Source organism: Hordeum vulgare, chromosome 3H, assembly GCF_904849725.1.
Source record: "Hordeum vulgare subsp. vulgare chromosome 3H, MorexV3_pseudomolecules_assembly, whole genome shotgun sequence".
NCBI lineage: Eukaryota > Viridiplantae > Streptophyta > Magnoliopsida > Poales > Poaceae > Hordeum > Hordeum vulgare.
The window spans coordinates 488,211,714-488,231,085 of NC_058520.1; the positions used below are offsets into that span (position 1 = coordinate 488,211,714).

Sequence of the window (19,372 nt, forward strand, 5' to 3'; positions counted from 1 at the left end):
ATACTCCTTTCATTTTTATATAGAAGGCCACTATCAAAATTACAATCTCCATACATATAAGGCCACTAACACTAATCAATGCAATATTAATGGTTTTTGCTTCGTAGTGCTAGCAAGGAAGACTTGTAATGCATGAGAGAAAAAAAATACAAATTAATTTACACAGTAAACAAAGAGAACTTTTGCCTTGTACCTGTAATGTGAGTTTGTAGCCTTGTATATAAAAATGGAGGAAGTAATTCATGTTCATTGTCAATATCAAAGAGGGTAATTTTATATTGGGGCCAATTCAGTTCCATGACCTGAATATCAACGTCCAAACAGAGCATAACGTATCAATCTGGTGCTAGTGTGAGTTGTGACACTGGATGGTACAGAGCGAAGCCTTCCTGGAGCTTCCCCCTTCCCTCACCCGAGAATTGCATTTCCGCTTCAGCTTCCCCGGTTTAGTAGATGAGGTAACCCATTTTTCTTTTTTACGAGGCACTACATTTTCCTTCACAAGTTACTGATTTATATGTTACTCACTATTAAGAGTTTGCAACTGAGTATAGTACGATAAATTTATTTTAAACTGTGCTTCCAATTCACCGATGGAATATACACCATATAAACAGTGAAGAGCTCACTTGAAAGGAATGCACAGATCTTTCGTCATCTTCAATTGAAGATACACCATTTCAGATATCGGTGCCTCACAATTTTAAACATACAGCAGCAAAATCGTATCTGTCATAGATAGCCACAAGCCTCAAGAACAGGCAGATTATCTAATTGCCAAACATATCAGATCCCCCAATTCATTACTATCTCTACACCTGAGTAACATCTATTCAGCACAGTAAAGCAAGCTGGAAAAACAAAGACACCCTTTATTGAATACATCCATTTGAGCGGCAAGTGATATTTGAGCAACAAGTGATATGGATCAAAGGGAGTAGAAATTTAGTTCACATCAGAAACCAAAAAAGACTTCAGTTTTAAATATATAATCTCACAATTCAAACCAAATCAGTTAAACAGTATCATCATTTGTACAAAGATATTGAAACTTGGTGCTGCTTGCAAGGAATGCACTTTAACTAGATAAAATTACAGATAAATAAGTTGTTGGCGAGGATGCCTGCCACAACCTGAAGGTCACGGAGCTAGAGCATCCTCGCAGCAGTGATGTAGGCAACAGGGAAAAAGAGGGAACCAAACTATTTGTTGGAAACCTCGGCAAAGTTGCCTCATAACCACATGAAGAAACTTAAAACTTCCAAGGTAACAGAAACCGTTGAAAAAAAAAACAAATACTTTGCTAACAACAATTGGGGATAAGATGTTAGCGAGGATGCCTTCCATAAACCAAATACGGTCAATGAGCTCAAGCAACCAAGCAAATCGATATAGGCAACAGGGAAAAAGAGGAAACCAAACTATATCTTGGAAACCTCGGCAAAGTTGCCTCACCAAATCCCAATGATAAATGAGATCTAGTGAGCAGAACTGAATCAAATAGAGAGTTTGGAACTGCAGAATACACAGCATAGAGTGATACTCCCTCCGTCCCAAAATAAGTGTCTTGAGCTTAATACAACTTTGTACTAGAGCTAGTATAAAGTTGAGACGCTTATTTTGGGGCGGAGGTAGTAGTAGATTATACAATAGAACTACCAAGTATGTTGACAAGTATGCATACCATAAACCTAAGAAGGTCGATGAGCTTGAGCAAACAATTGACAAATGTTGTAGGCAACAGGGAAAAAGAGGAAACCAAACTATATCTTGGTAGCCTCGGCAAAGTTGCCTCACCAGATCCCAATTATGAATAAAATCACAAAAACTGAAATATATCAGCAGAGTTAGGAGAATACGCATATTTCGCTATATATAGGCAGTGTGGAAGTAACAAGCATGTTGGCAAGTATGCATACCATAAACCTAATAAGGTCAATGAGCTTCAGCAAATAATTGACAGATGTTATAGGCAACAGGGAAAAAGAGGAAACCAAATTATATCTTAGTAACCTCGGCAAAGTTGCCTCACCAAATCTCAATGAGATGTAGTGACAAAAACTCAAATATATCAGCAGGGTATTCGATAATACACAATTCTTCAATACAGTGTTGAACTACCAAGCATGTTGACAAGTATGCATACCATAAACCTAATAAGGTCAATGAGCTTGAGCAAACAATCGACAAATGATATAGGCAACAGGGAAAAAGAGGAAACCAAACCATCTTGGCAGCCTCGGCAAAGTTGCCCCACAAAACCAAGAAATAATGATCAAGAACTACGATTGAGAGAATAGCAGATAACTAAAAAGAATTAAGTATGAACTTATTTTATAAATGTTGGCATGGATGTCCATCCATAAACCATCAGGTTAATGAACATAAATTGAAACATCCAACAGCAAGCATGATTTTGGCAACAGGGAAAAAGAGGGAACCAAATGAACTGTTGGTAACCTCGGCAAAGTTGCCATCCTAACAACTGGAATATTTGTAATGGTGTTCAAAACCAAAGTATCTCAATACAAAAAAAACACAAAAATATCACTGCTTGGATGACAGAATAATATCACTGCTGATAGCAAAAGGAATAAAAATATAAACCAAGTCCAATTATGCAAATCAATGAGACTAGCACATATGTATGACAAAGTACATTCCAATCATTACAGTCTTTACTTGGCAAATCATTTGTCCCAATCATTATATATGATAAACAAACAAAAATGAGAGGGAAAAGGTAGTTGATGTGCCCATCTCCGGCAGTCATATAACCAAAAATATTACACAGATTAAACAAGTGTTGTCAAAGCCCATAAAGGCCACTGCATGGAACTGCTATCTAAAATCAAGAAAAGAATTATCTTGCATATGGATAATATTAATATGAACTAGCATCTTATATTAGTTTACAGAGGGAGTACTTCACAATGAACAGGCTTACAGGTTATGGACGGATGACTTGGATCACATGAACAAGTTTGGCCTGGAGGCCTTGAAGGTGGTCTTCAGCTTCCTGGTTGGTGGCCTGACCTTCTGGTAGACAAACGGGAACCTGATGTCTGACTTGTGAAATTGTGGCCTGACCTTCTGGTAGACCAACGGGAACCTGATGTCTGACTTGTGAAACTGCTTAGTGTTATCACGCTTGCAGGTGCTGAATATGACAGTGGCAGTCTTGATGATCTGAATGCAGGGGTGTCTGACACGGTGGCGGGAAGCCATCTCTGTGTACATCTGCTCAACAGCGCCATTTAGGGTGGTGTCACGGTACTACTTGCACATGTTGTGGTATCCAGTTCTGCTTTGGTAACGCAGCCAGATGCCAAAGTTCTTGATTGTCGCGGGGTTCTTCTCAAAAATCTACAGATAGAACAAAGGTAACAGCATAAGCTAGGCATATATATTAGAAGTCAGAGACTGAATTTTGCATCATCAAGATTAATCATCTACAATTCTAACCTACAATGTAATTCGAGAAGATTCGAAGTCAGAGCAGACGTCTAGCATTTTGACCAACTAGAACAACCCCATAAATAACTAGACACTACAATCATCCAACATTTTGACGAACATTAATCAGAAATTAGAGCAGACGCCTTTCGCATTTTGACCAACGAGAACAGTTGGACGTACTCTAAATGAACGACGGTCTATATCCTTCTAATGGCATTGCCAAGTTAGTACGATACAACCACGGAGTAAACTAAAATGAGAGTGGAAGAAGAGCTCACCTCGTTGAAGGCGAGGATCTGGCCGTTGCTCTTCTTCACCTTCTTCAACTTGACATGGCGCGGACCTCGTTGGTGGCCCAGAGCTTCATATGCGGTAGATCCTGGGATGCTCCTAGGTCGGCGTCGGCAGGCCCCTCCCGACCACCTGGTACTGGTGGAACTGCACGAGCGCGAGGGTCGAATGGTCAGTTCAGATCAGGCGACGAGAACTGATCCTCGTGACGGCGGCGCGTACGAGTAAGAAGAGCTCACCCTGAACGCTACCATACTCGCCGGAGCTGCTGAGGTCGCTGTGCGGCGGTGGTGGGGTGGGGCGACGTCCTTGCTGCCGTGCGATGCTCCGAGGCGACGGCCTTGCTGCCGTGCGATGCTCCGAGGCGGCGGCGGCGGCGGCGCGAGGAAGGATTAAGGGGTCGGGGGGATTTATAGATTAAGCAGAGTGCGACGAGGCCGGAGAGGCGGGTGAAGGGACGAGGCGTAAAACCCTAGTGGGCCGGGAACATTGTGGGGTGAGTGTATCATCGTAAGCCCAAAGGCCCGCAGAGCAGTTGTCTCAGTTTCTTTTCTTTTTCTCGTGGGGTGATTTCTTCTTTTCTAGAGAGGGTTTAAGGTTCAAAATGTAAAGATACAGATGCAAAAAAGTGTGAGGTTAGATGCTGTTTGACCAACAAGGGTGATGGTTCAGTTTCGGATGAAATATTATCATACTATCGTCGGCCAGAGTTTCTTACAGCACCGTGAACATTACATCAAGGCAAGCATCATCTGATCAAAATTAAAAGATAGATACCTAGGAGGACAAACATTTGGGACATCCATCCACAAAGACAGAACAGGCAGCGATCAAGGTAAATAGAGGTGGCAGCTTGTCCAACTTCAGCTCGCACAGACGGAGCTTCCCTCTGCCCAACAAGAAAAGTCGCAACCCGCCGGACGGACGTGCCACGGCAATCTACTGGGCCGGCCAAAACACCACCTGCTCATTGTGTCGGCTGCGACTGCTACACCAAGACAGAGATAGAACGTTGAGAACTTACTGCGAACACCTCCACCCTATGCACGTCATCGCAAACAACACTCAAACACAACACTGAACTGGTGCTACAGGCGGGAAGGCCGGTGAGAAAATATTGCATGGACTCGAGCTCATAGACAAATTGCGACTGTCCTGGCCTTGTTTCTTTTTAACAGCAGATGCGTAGGCTATTTACTTGTAGAAACCTTGTGGATGCATGGCTTTCCCATCTCCAATCCTCGATCAGCCCTACAACCTTCAAACTTTTCTAACCTGAGAATAACACGATTAATTTGGTGAGTTCACCAAGAATATTTCATCACAATGCATTGAATATAAGATTACTGTCCCGTGCTTGCAAGTTGCGGCAGCTTCTAACAGGATAACAAAGACTTGCTACTGCTGAACTTAGTAAAGTAGAAAGTGGTTTCGTAGATCATAAGAGGGAGTTTCGATGAGTTTTGGGTATGGTTCAAAAAACTAAATATCAGAGCTCCTCAAACCAACACCCATCACTCAAATATCCCCTAAATCTTGATAAAATTCTTGATCTGAAAACGAACAGGATATCATATACTCAATCCAGGGAAATCATGAAAAATCGGCACCATTTTAAAAATGTTTAACATTTCCGTAGTTCCGAATGACAGCAAAGTTTCTAATGAATAAAGCATTACCCAAATCCCAGGACATGTAAACCAATTTAGCTGAATAACAAATCAATTGCTACAAATTTTGTTACCATGTTCAGCCTTGGGGGGGGGGGGGGGGGGGGGGGAGTGGATATACAATCCAACCACTCGGGTACAGATCCTCATGGACAGTTCTTCTCTTGTTTTGGTCTTAGTTTAGGTTAGTTTTCGTAGTTTTTTTTTTCTTTACGCGTGGTTGATGCCAATGGTGTGATAGGAACTGATTTGCGCCTTCACAACATTCTTCTTCTAATATACAACAACATACATTTAGGTGTGCGTCTGTTTGAGAGAGAAAAATAGAACATGTCTCTTATCATACATGTTCCTTCATTTTATTCTAACAAGATAAGAAGGTTACAGTTTATGCTATGGGGCGTGCTATGCGTCAGTCGGCGGATTTTTTTAAAATATCCGCCAGCTCGCGAGCCGTCAGATCTCTCGCATCGAGCGATAGAACAACTTTTCCACTTTTACAACTTAGGTCCAGTTGCAGTTTTTCTGCAACTATAGTTTTGTTGCAGAATTTTTTTGCAACAAAGATCTTATTGTAATTTTTTTTGCAATTAAAGTTTCGTTGCAGAATTATTATTTTTGCAATTGAGATTATGTTGCAGAAGCGTCGCGTCGCTGTACTATATAGTTTTAAGGATTCAGATCCTGCAACAGAGCCGTTGTTGCGATGAGAAATGCAACAACATGCTAGTTGCAAAAACTTCAAATGATGATCATGAGGCACGTGGCGTATAAAGAAGAGGGCTGATGCCAGCGTGCGATCCGCCGGATGATTTATAACGTTTCCCTTATGCTATTTCACACAATACTTGGATGAACCAAAGCTTACTTACGTTTCAAGATATACTGCCTCCTCCGTATCCGAGTGCTCCGTCGAGCAAAGCAGAAAACGAAAATACATACAACAAGACCCAGTTCAATGACCGCAGCCATTCTTAATCCTGCAAACAGGACAATTGAAATCACATATAAAGAACATATTCTGTTCCAGAAACAGCAACATCTAGATATGGCATTCTGAAGGAAAAGTACCTCCTAGCTTCTGGATAAGATCTTCTATGTCAAGTGTGTGTTTACTAGAAATTATGTCCGTACCATCTAAATGTGCGACTGACAGCTCACTAACACCATTGTCTGCCACAGCAATATCAGGTCTCTTTCTACATGTGTTCGGACAATGGATGCCACTTTCATACTCGTCACTTCCATCGCAACAATCTACAAACATGGAAACAGTATCAAAATTTCTGCTATTAACAAAACAGAGTCCAGTAAATACAAAATACAATTAGTAAAGGGAGAGCTTGATTTAAGGATATGAAAGCCTGCAAAATCAATAGCATACCGCAAATGTTATCATTCACAAACGAAGAGAACAAGATACGAGGATGATCTCCAATATTTATACAGTAAAATTTGCCTTCTGGGCAAGCCGAAGTGCCTGTATAACGCAAATAATGTGAATGACAACATTACATTAGTGAATATCCTGGGCATTGCTGTTAAAATTAAATGAACAGGAAAAAAAATGTTATGTGGCAGAGTTTTCTAAAGTGAGCACTCTGAATTACAGGAAAATTAACAGTGAGGCCTGCCACAGCCCACAATTGCAGTTAGCACAACAACATGTGCTACTAGTCTAATGCACAAATTCTGTAGTAGTTAGAGCTCGTTTTGATCTAAACTGCCGGAAAAAAAATACTGCAAAGTACTGTCCAAGTGGCACATTTCTCTCTTTCACTCAGTTTCGTGAATTGCAGTCTTGCAGAGCTTCAATTGGCTTAATTAAACCCGCAAGACCAAGGCTGACCTGCTTTAATGAATTATAGTATCCAACCGCAACATTCCAATCAGATCTAATCACATTAGCAAAATCGACCAGATCTACACAGTTCGGGACTTCGCACTCAAGTTCGGGCAAACCCAAGGCAGGTGGTGAGAAACCTGGCTCGTCGGTTCCATCGGTGCAATCGCAGTATCCGTCGTTGAGCCGGCTCCTGGGGAAGGAGCCTGAGCCGTCCCTGCAGGCGATCACCTGCGGCGCGAAGTACGCCTCGTCTGCAGAAATGATTTGGTCAGGACGAGAGGAGGAGAGAGATGCGGAGGAGAGCGCACAGGCATGTGGCTCGGTCACCCTTGGGAGAAACGCCGACGAGGGGTGGCACGGCGTCGGCGGCGCCGGCGAGGAGGAGGAGCAGGAGAGTGGCGGGAGCGGCGGAGGAGACCGCGCGACGACTTTCTTGTGGGGGCGTCATCTGCCGTTGGATGCGACCTTCGGTGCGTTTGTTGGTCCGGATCTCGAGGAGTTCGATCTGGGTGTAGCTCAAAATATCGGCCGAAATCACTGTTCTCATCACCTTCTGAGTGAGGATACAAACAAACTGAACTCGAAAGTAAGAGGGTGTTAGGAGTCCCTCCGCTCCATACTCAGCTTTCGGAGCTGCAAGCTGAAATACTGGATTTGGAAAATAGATGTTCCGCACATCCGTGGAGCGGGTGGACAGTCGAATAGTTTAAGAATTTCACGATCTGATCTTTTTGACAACGTCATGGACCGCGACGTTTTCGTTCAATACAGAATCGTCGAGGTAGATTGCGTTTCTGCGAAATATGAAAACGTCGGCCCACAACGCGTTTCTATCCTGGCCCACTGCCAGGCCCAACCCACGTTGCGTGTTCACGTGGCAGGCTTGAAATGTCGATCCAATAAGTGTTTCTAAAGACCCTAAGACCCTTGACGTTTCTAGTCGAGATATTTTAGATGGTGTCAGGACCGGATGAACTATAGAGATTGTATTTAGGAAGGAAAGGGGAAAGTTCTCCCGAGCTAAAGTATATTCCAAGTATATGCTTGTTCTCAGACAAGGAGGAAGATAATCAATACCCAGCTAGCCACATCCCGGTAGCTAATATAGGCTCACAGGTTTTACCGAAAAAGGAAAAGAAACGCTACAGTCCGACAATAGAATTACTACGGTAATTATCCTACGGCTCTCGACGAAGCGGTACGCGAGGAGTGGTTCTGCACCGTTGGATAACTGAACTCTGTTTCTGCTACCCTCTTGCACTTGTGGTGAACCTGACATTGCCCCTTCTTGAACACAACGTGTCCTCACGGTGTTGTAGCATCTTGGCGCCACTGTAGTGTTGTTGCTTTGAAAAATTCAGGGAAGGTATATTTGATAAAATCCGCATCCTCCCAAGTTGCTTCTTTTGGTGACAGGTTCTCCCACTGAATTAACCACTGCACCACTGGTTGGTTCTCCCGTGGGATCTGTCTCACCTGAAGAACTCCAGCAGGCCCTGTTTTGATTGTCCCATCTTGATTGACCGTAGATAGATTGGGACTAGGGATGGACAGAGAACCCACATGTTTCTTTAGTTGACTGACATGAAAGACAGGGTGAATCTTGACATGATCAGGGCAATTTATAAGCTGACTTGCCCACCTTTTGTATGACAAGAAAAGGACCATAAAACTTGTATTGTAGTTTAAGTGCTCCTGTGAAACCAAAGGCTGCCAACCTGTAAGGGGCCATCTTGAGATAAACCATATCTCCCACTTCAAAGGATCTCTCCACTCTTTTCATGTCAGCATATTTCTTCATTTTGTTTTGAGCTAGCACCAGATTGTTTTTCAGTTGGTCCAACATATGTTGTTTGGCTATCAAAAAATCTAGTGCCTCCCCATCTTCAGGACCAGGAATAGCCATCTCACTGATGAGAGGAGGAGGATAGCCATAAAGAGCTTGGAATGGTGGCATTTTGAGACTGGTATGATAGGTGGAATTGTACCAAAACTCAGCTAATGCTAACCAAGAAGCCCACTTGCTAGGAGCAGTAGTAGACATACACCTCAAATATGTTTCCAAGCACTGATTAATTCTTTCTGTTTGTCCATCTGTTTGAGGATGATAAGCAGTGCTATATCTCAGCTCCACTTTCAAGGCAGCAAATATGTCCTTCCATAACTTGCTTGTGAAGATCCTATCTCTATCGGATATAATCAATTTAGGTGGGCCATGTAACCTAATAATCTGATCCACAAATGCTTGAGCTACACTTAGGACTGTATAAGGGTGTGACAGTGGAATGAAATGAGCATATTTTGTAAATATGTCCACCACTACCATGATCACATCATATCATTTTGATAGTGGCAACCCTTCCACAAAATCCATAGATATGTGTTGCCAAGCTAAATCTGCCACAGGTAAAGGGTCAAGTAATCCTGGTTGGAGGCAGTTCTCATGCTTGGCTCTTTGACATATAGGACATGCAGCAACAAATTCTTCTACTGCTTTCTTAAGCCCAGTCCAGTACAAGATTGACTTCACTCCCTGGTAAGTTGCCCTGTTTCCAGAGTGTCCTCCTACTGGGGAGCTATGTAATGCTGCTAACAGTTTGTTTCTTAAGGGTGGGATATTCCCCACTAGTATTTTCCCTTTGTATCTGATGATACCTGAATGAAGAGAATATTCACCTTCTTTGTGATCAGGTTGTAAGAGTAGTTTTTCCAACAAGTTTTTACTGTCAGCATCTTTTTGATAGCTGTCCAACAATTCCTCAGCCCACATAGGAGTTGACGTAGAAATAGCCATACATCCAGGAAGTACTCTGGAAAGAGCATCAGCTACTTTGTTGTACACTCCCTTCTTATACTGGATAGTGAAATTGAATTCTAACAACTTCATCATCAATTTATGTTGGATTCCTTCAGTCAGCTTTTGATTAGTGATGAACTTTAAGGACTGCTGATCAGTTTTGATAGTAAGATTATTTCCCAATAGATAGTGTCTCCATCTTTTCAAAGCTTCGAGAATAGCTAAAGCCTCTTTTTCATAGGTGGATAGTGCAGCATTTATAGGGCATAGTGCAGCACTGTAGTAAGAAATGGGTCTTCCTTGTTGCATTAACACAGCTCCAATACCTTTGCCAGAAGCATCAGTCTCCAATACAAAAGGTTGAGAGAAATCAGGTAGTGCTGATACTGGAGCAGAAATCAATGCTTGCTGCAAATGTCTAAAGGCTGGCTCTTGTGCTGATCGCCAGGAGAAGTTGCCCTTTTTGAGAACATCATGCAAGGGTCTACATATTAATCCATATCCTTTTATGAATCTCCTGTAATACCCAGCTAGGCCCAAAAAGCTTCTGAGCTTAGTGACTGTATCAGGCACAGGCCACTCTGCAATAGCAGATATTTTCTTTGGATCAGTGGCTACTCCTTCAGCAGAAATGATATGTCCCAGGTGTTCCACTTGTTGAGCAGCAAAAACACATTTAGATAGTTTGGCAAACAAGCTATGTTCCTTTAGTGTTTCCAAAACAATCTTTCTATGTTCCAAATGTTCCTTGAGATTTTTGCTGAATATCAGAATATCATCAAAAAAGACTAACACAAACTTCCTCAAGTATGGAGCAAATATGGTGTTCATAAGTTCTTGGAGGGTGCCAGGAGCATTTGATAATCCAAAAGGCATCACCAAATATTCAAAATGACCCAGAAAGGTCCTGAATGCAGTTTTGTGTATATCTTCAGGATTCATTCTGATTTGATGATAACCAGATCTTAGGTCTAGCTTAGAGAAGTAGGCAGCTCCATGTAACTCATCTAACAGATCCTCTATTACAGGTATAGGGAATTTGTTTTTAACTGTTAATGCATTGAGCCTTCTAAAATCAGTACAAAGTCTCATAGATCCATCCTTTTTCTTAACTAGAATGACAGGAGCTGCATAAGGACTCTGGCTATGCCTGATAAAATGAGCAGCTAGTAACTTCTTAATTTGTCTTCCATTTCTTGCTTTTGGTGTTGGGGCACTCTATAAGGCCTAGACTGAGGAGGAGTAGCCCCTGGGACTAGAGGAATAGTGTGATCCAGTGTTCTCTGAGGGGGGGGGGTTAGGTTCCTCAAACAGATCAGCATACTCCATCAGCAGCTTTTGCACTTGTGGTGGAGTTTTGCATCCCTCAGGTGCATTCATCATGATATTCTGAATTTGCAACAAGAACACTTCCACTCCTTTGTCCAACAGCTTGTTCATTTTCTCAGATTTCACTTCCTTAACATTTGCAGAATTTGTAAACATGGCAATAGTAATAGTTTGTTTTTCTTGTACAGTAAAACTGAATTGCTGCTTGGGTATATCAAAAGAAACAGGACTGACAGTTGTAAACCAATCATACCCTAGGATAGCATCATGACTAGGAAGTGATATAATTCTGAAATTGTGTTGTAGTTTAAGTTTGCCCAACTGAAACTCACAATTTGGTGATACTGCATGAGAAATCAAAGTTCCTCCTCCAGCTACAGATATAGTCCTTGGTTTAACTGGTAACAACTGACAATTAGCATTGATTGCAAAATCTTGGTTGAGGAAAGAAGATGTGCTACCAGAGTCAAGCAATGCAACAGCTCTTTTTCCATTGATGTGAATCACCACAGTAGGAGTAGGGACAGTCAATTGATGACCCATAGCAAAGGCAGAGATAAACATAGCTTGCTCTCCTTCAGATAAAGTTTCAGGAGGCTCCTGATTGTGCATCTTTTCCATCTCTTGTGGCACTTGCTCTTCTATTTCTGGTTGCATCAAGTGTACATTAGGTACTAATTTGCACTTATGTCCATGCATCCACTTATCACCACATCTCCAACACTCTCCCACCTTCCTGATCTTTTGATAAGTATCAAGTTGCTTTGTTGTAGTTTGTGATCCAGAAGCAGTAGACACAGTAGAAAATTTTTGTGCCACATTGTTGTTGTTAGGTTTTTGATAGAAACTGGAGTATGCTAACCCAGTTCTCTTAGGGAAGCTAGGAAGAGGAGGATGACAAGGTTCCACATCCTTGGCCAGCCAGTAAGCATCAGTGAGAGATTGTGGTCTCAGTGGTCTGATTTGAAACTTGATTCCTTCTCTGAGACCATTAACATAGCATCTCACAAACCATAATTCATTAAGCTCAGGGTTTTCCTCTTGCACATTAGCCATTAAATCCTCAAACATCTTGGTATATTCAGACACAGTGTTGTTCCCTTGCTTTGTAGAGTTAAACTTCTCTGTTAGATCATAAGAACCTTGTTTAGAAAATCTCTTTATCAGTTCAGCACAGAATTGTTTCCAAGTCAGTTGTTTCTTAAGAATTCCAGATCTTCTTAGCCATGTATCAGCTTCACCAATAACATATAGTTGGGCTAGAGAAACTTTGTATTCTTCAGGAGCTGCTGACATCTGAAAATACTTGTTACACTGCGTGATCCACCCCACTGGGTCTGTTCCTTCAAATATAGGGAAATCCAGTTTTGGGCCTTTTGTCATAGATTTCATGAACAGAGCTTGCATGTCATGCTCATAAGTCCTATAATAGCCCTGCCACATATGTCTGTCTCTGTTGGTTTGGTAATATTTGTTGAAAACACGGGTGTGACCACCATCTCTTGCTGTTGCAGGTGTTCCAATAGCACTCAAATTATCTGTCCTCTGTTGATTGTCATAACCAGGAGGAACAACTTGCCTATGTACCTTCAGAGGTGGTAAATGTTGTGTCTGAATCTCTTCCAGCTGTTTTGTTTTTTCCTTTTCCAGCTCCAACTGCTTCCTCAAGAATTCTTTTCTCAACTGTTGCTCTTGTATATCTTCTTGATGCAGAGTAGGGGAACGAGCTGTCTGACTAGAACTGGCCAGATTAGTGACTCCTCCAATCTGTCCCGCAGGTGGAATCAAATTTTGCAAGGACTGACTGATGGCTGACAGCTGTTTACTCAAATCTAACACTGCTTTCTCAATACTGCCTACATGTGTTGAGATGTCACCTTGCTTGGAATCGATGGAATGCATGTCTTCCTGTAACTTGGACACATCACTGCACAGGCTAGCATTATCCTTTTGCAGAACACCGAATTCATCCCTTAAGGACAGAATTTCTTGCACATCAGCTTCATCTAGAGCTGCTTTGTGTCCCATCGCCTCGATCTAAGTCACATGTTAGGAATTTTACCACTGAATAATCAACAACCCTTCCAGAGAACTCAGATCCTGCCGCCGCCTAGATCCACGCCTCCAGAAGCATACAGATCAGCGCGAGGACATGAAATTTTATCGATCAAACAGTGTGTTCGATCAACCACTCCTGCTCGACTGATCTATGCCCGAACTAAACACCGCCACCAACGCCACCAGAATCTGACTAAGCTCGAACACCGCCGCCTACACCGCTACAATTCTGCCGATCTTCCTCAAAAAGGGTGGGAAAAGAGTGGGGCTCATGGATCGGGGAAGAATTATGTCACTCCATCACTTTGTGGCTGAGGATCGTTTGCATCTGATACCAATTTGTTAGGACCGGATGAACTATAGATATTGTATTTAGGAAGGAAAGGGGAAAGTTCTCCCGAGATAAAGTATATTCCAAGTATATGCTTGTTCTCAGACAAGGAGGAAGATAATCAATACCCAGCTAGCCACATCCCGGCAGCTAACATAGGCTCACATGTTTTACCAAAAAAGGAAAAGAAACGCTACAGTCCGACAATAGAATTACTACAGTAATTATCCTACGGCTCTCGACGAAGCGGTACGCGAGGAGTGGTTCTGTACCGTTGGATAACTGAACTCTGTTTCTGCTACCCTCTTGTACTTGTTCTGAACCTGACAGATGGCCCTGCACCTCTCACCAATCACACACCACTCACTCTTTTCTTACCCATTGGCTATCCCAAGCTCTCTCCCTTTTCCACCTTTGTGTCCCTCACTTGCCCCTCTTAAATCCTTGTAAATTGATTGGGTTGGTCCATGGCTCCGGTGTCATTTCCGTTCCTTGAGGTAACCTTTTTCATCTCATAATTTTTTATTGGTTGAATTTGTCTATCTGGATTGTTTTGTTTATGTGGTTCTATAATATGATGTCGTTGAGTATTGTTGTTTCAATAGTGTTGCATTGTGATGTTGGTGAACAAACCTTGTTGTTTGGGTTATGTCTAATGTTAAGATTTAGGGTTAGGGTTAGGGTTTGGGTAATGCTTGGTAATACTTAACTTGGATGGACAAAGTCATTTTATTAGCAATGTGGTATATTTGTTGTACTTATGTTTGTCCTTTTTAGATGAAAAATATTGTGAATATTCATTATGTTGACAAAGAGGCATTCATGAATGTTGATATTGTTGACAAGTATGAGGAAGTGTTGATATTTCTTGAGAGTCCTAGTTATGATGAGGTTGTGGAAGAAATACGGACAAGATTAAAGTGGGTTGATGCAAGTGATGTTGGAAATATGCCCTAGAGGCAATAATAAAATGGTTATTATCATATTTCCTTGTTCATGATAATCGTCTATTGTTCATGCTATAATTGTATTAACAGGAAACAGTAATGCATGTGTGAATAAATAGATCACAATGTGTCCCTAGTAAGCCTCTAGTTGGCTAGCTAGTTGATCAATAGATGATCATGGTTTCCTGATCATGGACATTAGATGTCATTGATAACGGGATCACATCATTGGGAGAATGATGTGATGGACAAGACCCAATCCTAAGCATAGCACTAGATCGTATTGTTCGTATGCTAAAGCTTTTCTAATGTCAAGTGTCTTTTCCTTCGACCGTGAGATTGTGCAACTCCCGGATACCGTAGGAGTGCTTTGGGTGTATCAAACATCACAACGTAACTGGGTGACTATAAAGGTGCACTACGGGTACATCTGAAAGTGTATGTTGGGTTGGTACGAATCGAGATCGGGATTTGTCACTCCGTGTGACGGAGAGGTATCTCTAGGCGCACTCGGTAGAACATCATCATGAGCTCAATGTGACTAAGGAGTTAGTCACACGATGACATGCTACAGAATGAGTAAAGAGACTTACCGGTAACGAGATTGAAAAAGGTATAGGTATACCGACGATCGAATCTCGGGCAAGTTCTATACCGACAGACAAAGGGAATGTATACGGGATTGATTGAATCCTTGACATCGTGGTTCATCCGATGAGATCATCGTGGAATGTGTGGGAGCCACCATGGGTATCCAGATCCCGCAGATGGTTATTGGTCGGAGAACGTCTCGGTCATGTCTGCATGCTTCCCGAACCCGTAGGGTCTACACACTTAAGGTTCGATGACGCTAGGGTTATAGGGAAATGTTATACGAGGTTACTGAAAGTTGTTCGGAGTCCCGGATGAGATCCCGGACGTCACGAGGAGCTGCGGAATAGTCCGGAGGTAAAGATTGATATATAGGATGGATGGTTTTGGACACCGGAAATGTTTCGGGCGTCACCGGTAGCGTACCGGGACCACCGGAAATGGTCCCGGGGGTCCACTGGGAGGGGCCACCATGCCCAAGAGATAGCATGGGACAAAAGGGGGAGGGCAACCAGCCCAGAGTGGGCTGGTGCGCCTCCCACAAGAGGCCCAAGGCGCAGGAGGGAGAGAAGCGGGGAAACCCTAGGCGCTGGTGGGCCTAAGGCCCACCTAAGGGGTGCGCCACCCCCTCCACCTGCCCAGGCCACCGCACCTCCCATCTGGGGGGGGGGCTGCCGCACCACCTAGGGGGGAAACCCTAGGGGTGGCACCCCTCCCCTCCTCCTATAAATAGAGAGGGGTTTGGGGCTCTTTTGGACACAATTTCTTCTCCCCTCGACGCAGCCCTCCTCCCCTCCTTCCTCCTCATCCCACGGTGCTTGGCGAAGCCGTGCCAGGAGACCTCGTCTCTCCATCGACACCACGCCGTCGTGCTGCCGGAGATTTCCCCAACATCTCCCTCCTCCTTGCTAGATCAAGATGCGGGAGACGTCACCGGGCTGCACGTGTGTTGAACGCGGAGGTGCTGTGGTTCGACACTAGATCAGAATCACACCACGATCTGAATCACCGCGAGTACGACTCCATCAACCGCGTTCTAGCAACGCTTCCGCTTAGCGATCTTCAAAGGTATGAAGATGCACTCACCCCTCTCTCGTTTCTGGTCTCTCCATAGGAAGATCTGAATATGGCATAGGAAATTTTTGAATTTATGCTACGTTACCCGACAGTGGCATCCGAGCCAGGTTTTCTATGCGTAGATTCTATGCACGAGTAGAACACAAAAGGTTGTGGGTGATGATTTGTCAATTGCTTGCCGCTACTAGTCTTATTCTTTTCTGGTGATATTGTGGGATGAAGCGGCCCGGACCGACCTTACACGTACGCTTACGTGAGACTGGTTCCACCGACAGACATGCACACCGTGCATAAAAGTGGCTAGCAGGTGGTGTCTCTCCTACTCTAGTCGGATTGGATTTGATGAAAAAGGTCCTTATGAAGGGTAAATAGCTTTGGCATATCATTGTTGTAGTTGTCCCGTAGGTAAGAAGGCCTTCTTGCTAGAAACCCAAATCAGCCATGTAAAACTTGCAACAACAATTACAGGACGTCTAACTTGTTTTTGCAGGGTTTGACATGTGATGTGATATGGCCAAAGTTGTGATGTTGCATGTATGATGTATGAGATGATCATGTTATTGTAATAGGTTTCACGACTTGCATGTCGATGAGTATGACAACCGGCAGGAGCCATAGGAGTTGTCTTGATTTATTGTATGAGATGCAACGCCATGTGCTCACTACTTTTACTTCATTGCTAACGGTTAGCTATAGTAGTAGTGATAGTAGTAGTTGGCGTGACGACTTCACGGAGACACGCTGATCGAGATCATGGTGTCACGCCGGTGACAATGATGATCATGCGACGCCTGAAGATGGAGATCGAAAGAGCAAAGATGATAATGGCCATATCATGTCACTATATGATTGCATTGTGATGTTTATCATGTTTTTCATCTTATTGCTTAGAACGACGGTAGCATAAATAGATGATCCCTCTTAAAATTTCGAGAACGTATTCCCCTAAGTGTGCACCGTTGCGAAGGATCGTTGTCTCGAAGCACCACGTGATGATCGGGTGTGAAGATTCTAACGTTCGCATACAACGGGTGTAAGCCAGATTTACACACGCGAAACACCTAGGTTGACTCGACGAGCTTAGCATGTACAGACATGACCTCGAATACAAGAGACCGAAAGGTCGAACATGAGTCATATGGTTGAATACGATCATCATGAAGTTGCTCACCATGGCGACTAGTCCGTATCACGTGATGATCGGACACGGGCTAGTCAACATGGATCATGTATCACTTAGATGACTAGAGGGATGTCGATTTAAGTAGGAGTTTATACTTAATTTGATTAAATGAACTTAATTGTCATGAACTTAGTCTAAAAGTTGTCTTTATAAATATTGTAGATGGCCAACGTCAACCTCAATTTCAACGCATTCCTAGAGAAAAACAAGTTGAAAGATGATGGTAGCAACTATGCGGACTGGGTCCTCAACTTGAAGTTCATCCTTGAAGCAGCTAAAAAGGCTTATGTCCTTGATGCGCCGCTAGGTGACCCTCCCGCTCCGGCAACAGCCCAGGACATTCTGAATGTCTGGCAAACGCGGAGTGATGACTACTCTCTGGTTAGGTGTGGCATGCTATACAGTTTGGAAACGGGGCTCCAACGGCGTTTTGAGCAACACGGTGCATATGAGATGTTCCAAGAGCTGAAACTAGTTTTTCAAGCTCATGCCCGTGTCGAGAGAGATGAAGTCTCCGACAAGTTCTTTAGCTGTAAGATGGAGGAGAACAGTTCTGTCAGTGAGCATATACTCAAAATGTCTGGGTTACACGGTCGTCTGACTTCACTTGGAGTCGAACTTTCGGATGATGTCATAATTGACAGAATCCTCCAGTCTCTCCCACCAAGCTACAAAGGTTTTGTGCTGAACTACAACATGCAAGGGATGGAGAAGACCATTCCCGAGTTGTACTTGATGCTCAAGTCTGCAGAAGTAGAAATCAAGAAAGAGCATTGATACGTCCATTTTGCATCATGCCTTCATGTTGATATTTATCGCTTTTTGGACTGTTATTATACTTTGTGGTACCATACTTATGCATTTTCTCTCTTATTTTGCAAGGTTTATTTGAAGAGGGAGAATACCGGCAGCTGGAATTCTGGACTGGAAAAGGAGCAAGTCTGAGTCCTCTATTCTGCGCAACTCCAAACGCCCTGAAAATCAACATGGATTTTTTTGGATTTTATAAAAAATACTGGGCGAAAGAAGTGTCAGAGGGGAGCAACCAGGGGCCCACAAGCCTGGTTGCCGCGACCTACCCCCTGGCTGTGGCAACAGGGCTTGTGGGCACCCTGGCGGCCCACTGGCCCCCCTCTTTTGCTATATGAAGGGTTTCGTCCGGAAAAAAATCAGGGTGGAGCTTTTTCGTGGATTCTCCGCCACCACGAGGCGGAACTTGAGCAAATCCAATCTAGAGCTCCGGCAGGACAATCCTGTCAGGGAAACTTCCCTCCCGGAGGGGGAAATCGTTATCACCAACACTCCTCTCGTCGGAGGGGAGGCATCTCCATCAACATCTTCATCAGCACCATCTCCTCTCCAATCCCTAGTTCATCTCTTGTAACCAATCTCCGTCTCGCGACTCCGAATTGTACTTGTAAGGTTGCTAGTAGTGTTGATTACTCTTTGTAGTTGATGCTAGTTGGATTACTTGGTGGAAGAGTTTATGTTCAGATCCTTGATGCTATTCATTACACCTCTGATCATGATTATGATTATGCTTTGTGAGTAGTTACTTTTGTTCCTGAGGACATGGGATAAGTCATGCTAATAATAGTCATGTGAGTTTGGTATTCGTTCAGTATTTTGATATGTTGTATGTCGTTTTTCCTCTAGTGGTGTTATGTGAATGTCGGCTACATAACACTTCACCATATTTGGGCCTAGAGGTATGCATTGGGGAGTAGTAAGTAGATGATGGGTTGCTGGAGTGACAGAAGCTTAAACCCCAGTCTATGCGTTGCTTCGTAAGG

General features: G+C 43.3%; 1 protein-coding gene and 1 pseudogene across 1 annotated transcript; both read right to left on the reverse strand.

Moving 5' to 3' along the window:
• Positions 1–2,744: 2,744 nt before the first annotated feature.
• On the reverse strand, positions 2,745–4,131 carry LOC123444423 (annotated as a pseudogene).
• A 291-nt stretch (positions 4,132–4,422) lies between these two features.
• Positions 4,423–7,765, reverse strand: LOC123444424 (glucosidase 2 subunit beta). The gene is made up of 6 exons (XM_045121127.1): positions 7,594–7,765; positions 7,404–7,517; positions 6,805–6,900; positions 6,492–6,677; positions 6,293–6,400; positions 4,423–5,025 (listed from the first exon to the last, which is right to left on the reverse strand). The coding sequence occupies exons 1-6, from the start codon at positions 7,712–7,714 to the stop codon at positions 5,021–5,023; spliced, it is 630 nt and encodes a 209-aa protein (XP_044977062.1). The 5' UTR covers positions 7,715–7,765; the 3' UTR covers positions 4,423–5,020.
• Between the last annotated feature and the right edge of the window lie 11,607 nt (positions 7,766–19,372).

Coding starts and splice junctions, on each gene's coding strand:
- LOC123444424 (XM_045121127.1), bottom strand. CDS start 7,714: ATGACGCCCCCACAAGAAAGTCGTCGCGCGGTCTCCTCCGCCGCTCCC. Junction 7,518..7,593: donor CGTCGGCGTTTCTCCCAAGG/GTGACCGAGCCA, acceptor TCATTTCTGCAG/ACGAGGCGTACTTCGCGCCG. Junction 6,901..7,403: donor CGATGGAACCGACGAGCCAG/GTTTCTCACCAC, acceptor TGCGTTATACAG/GCACTTCGGCTTGCCCAGAA.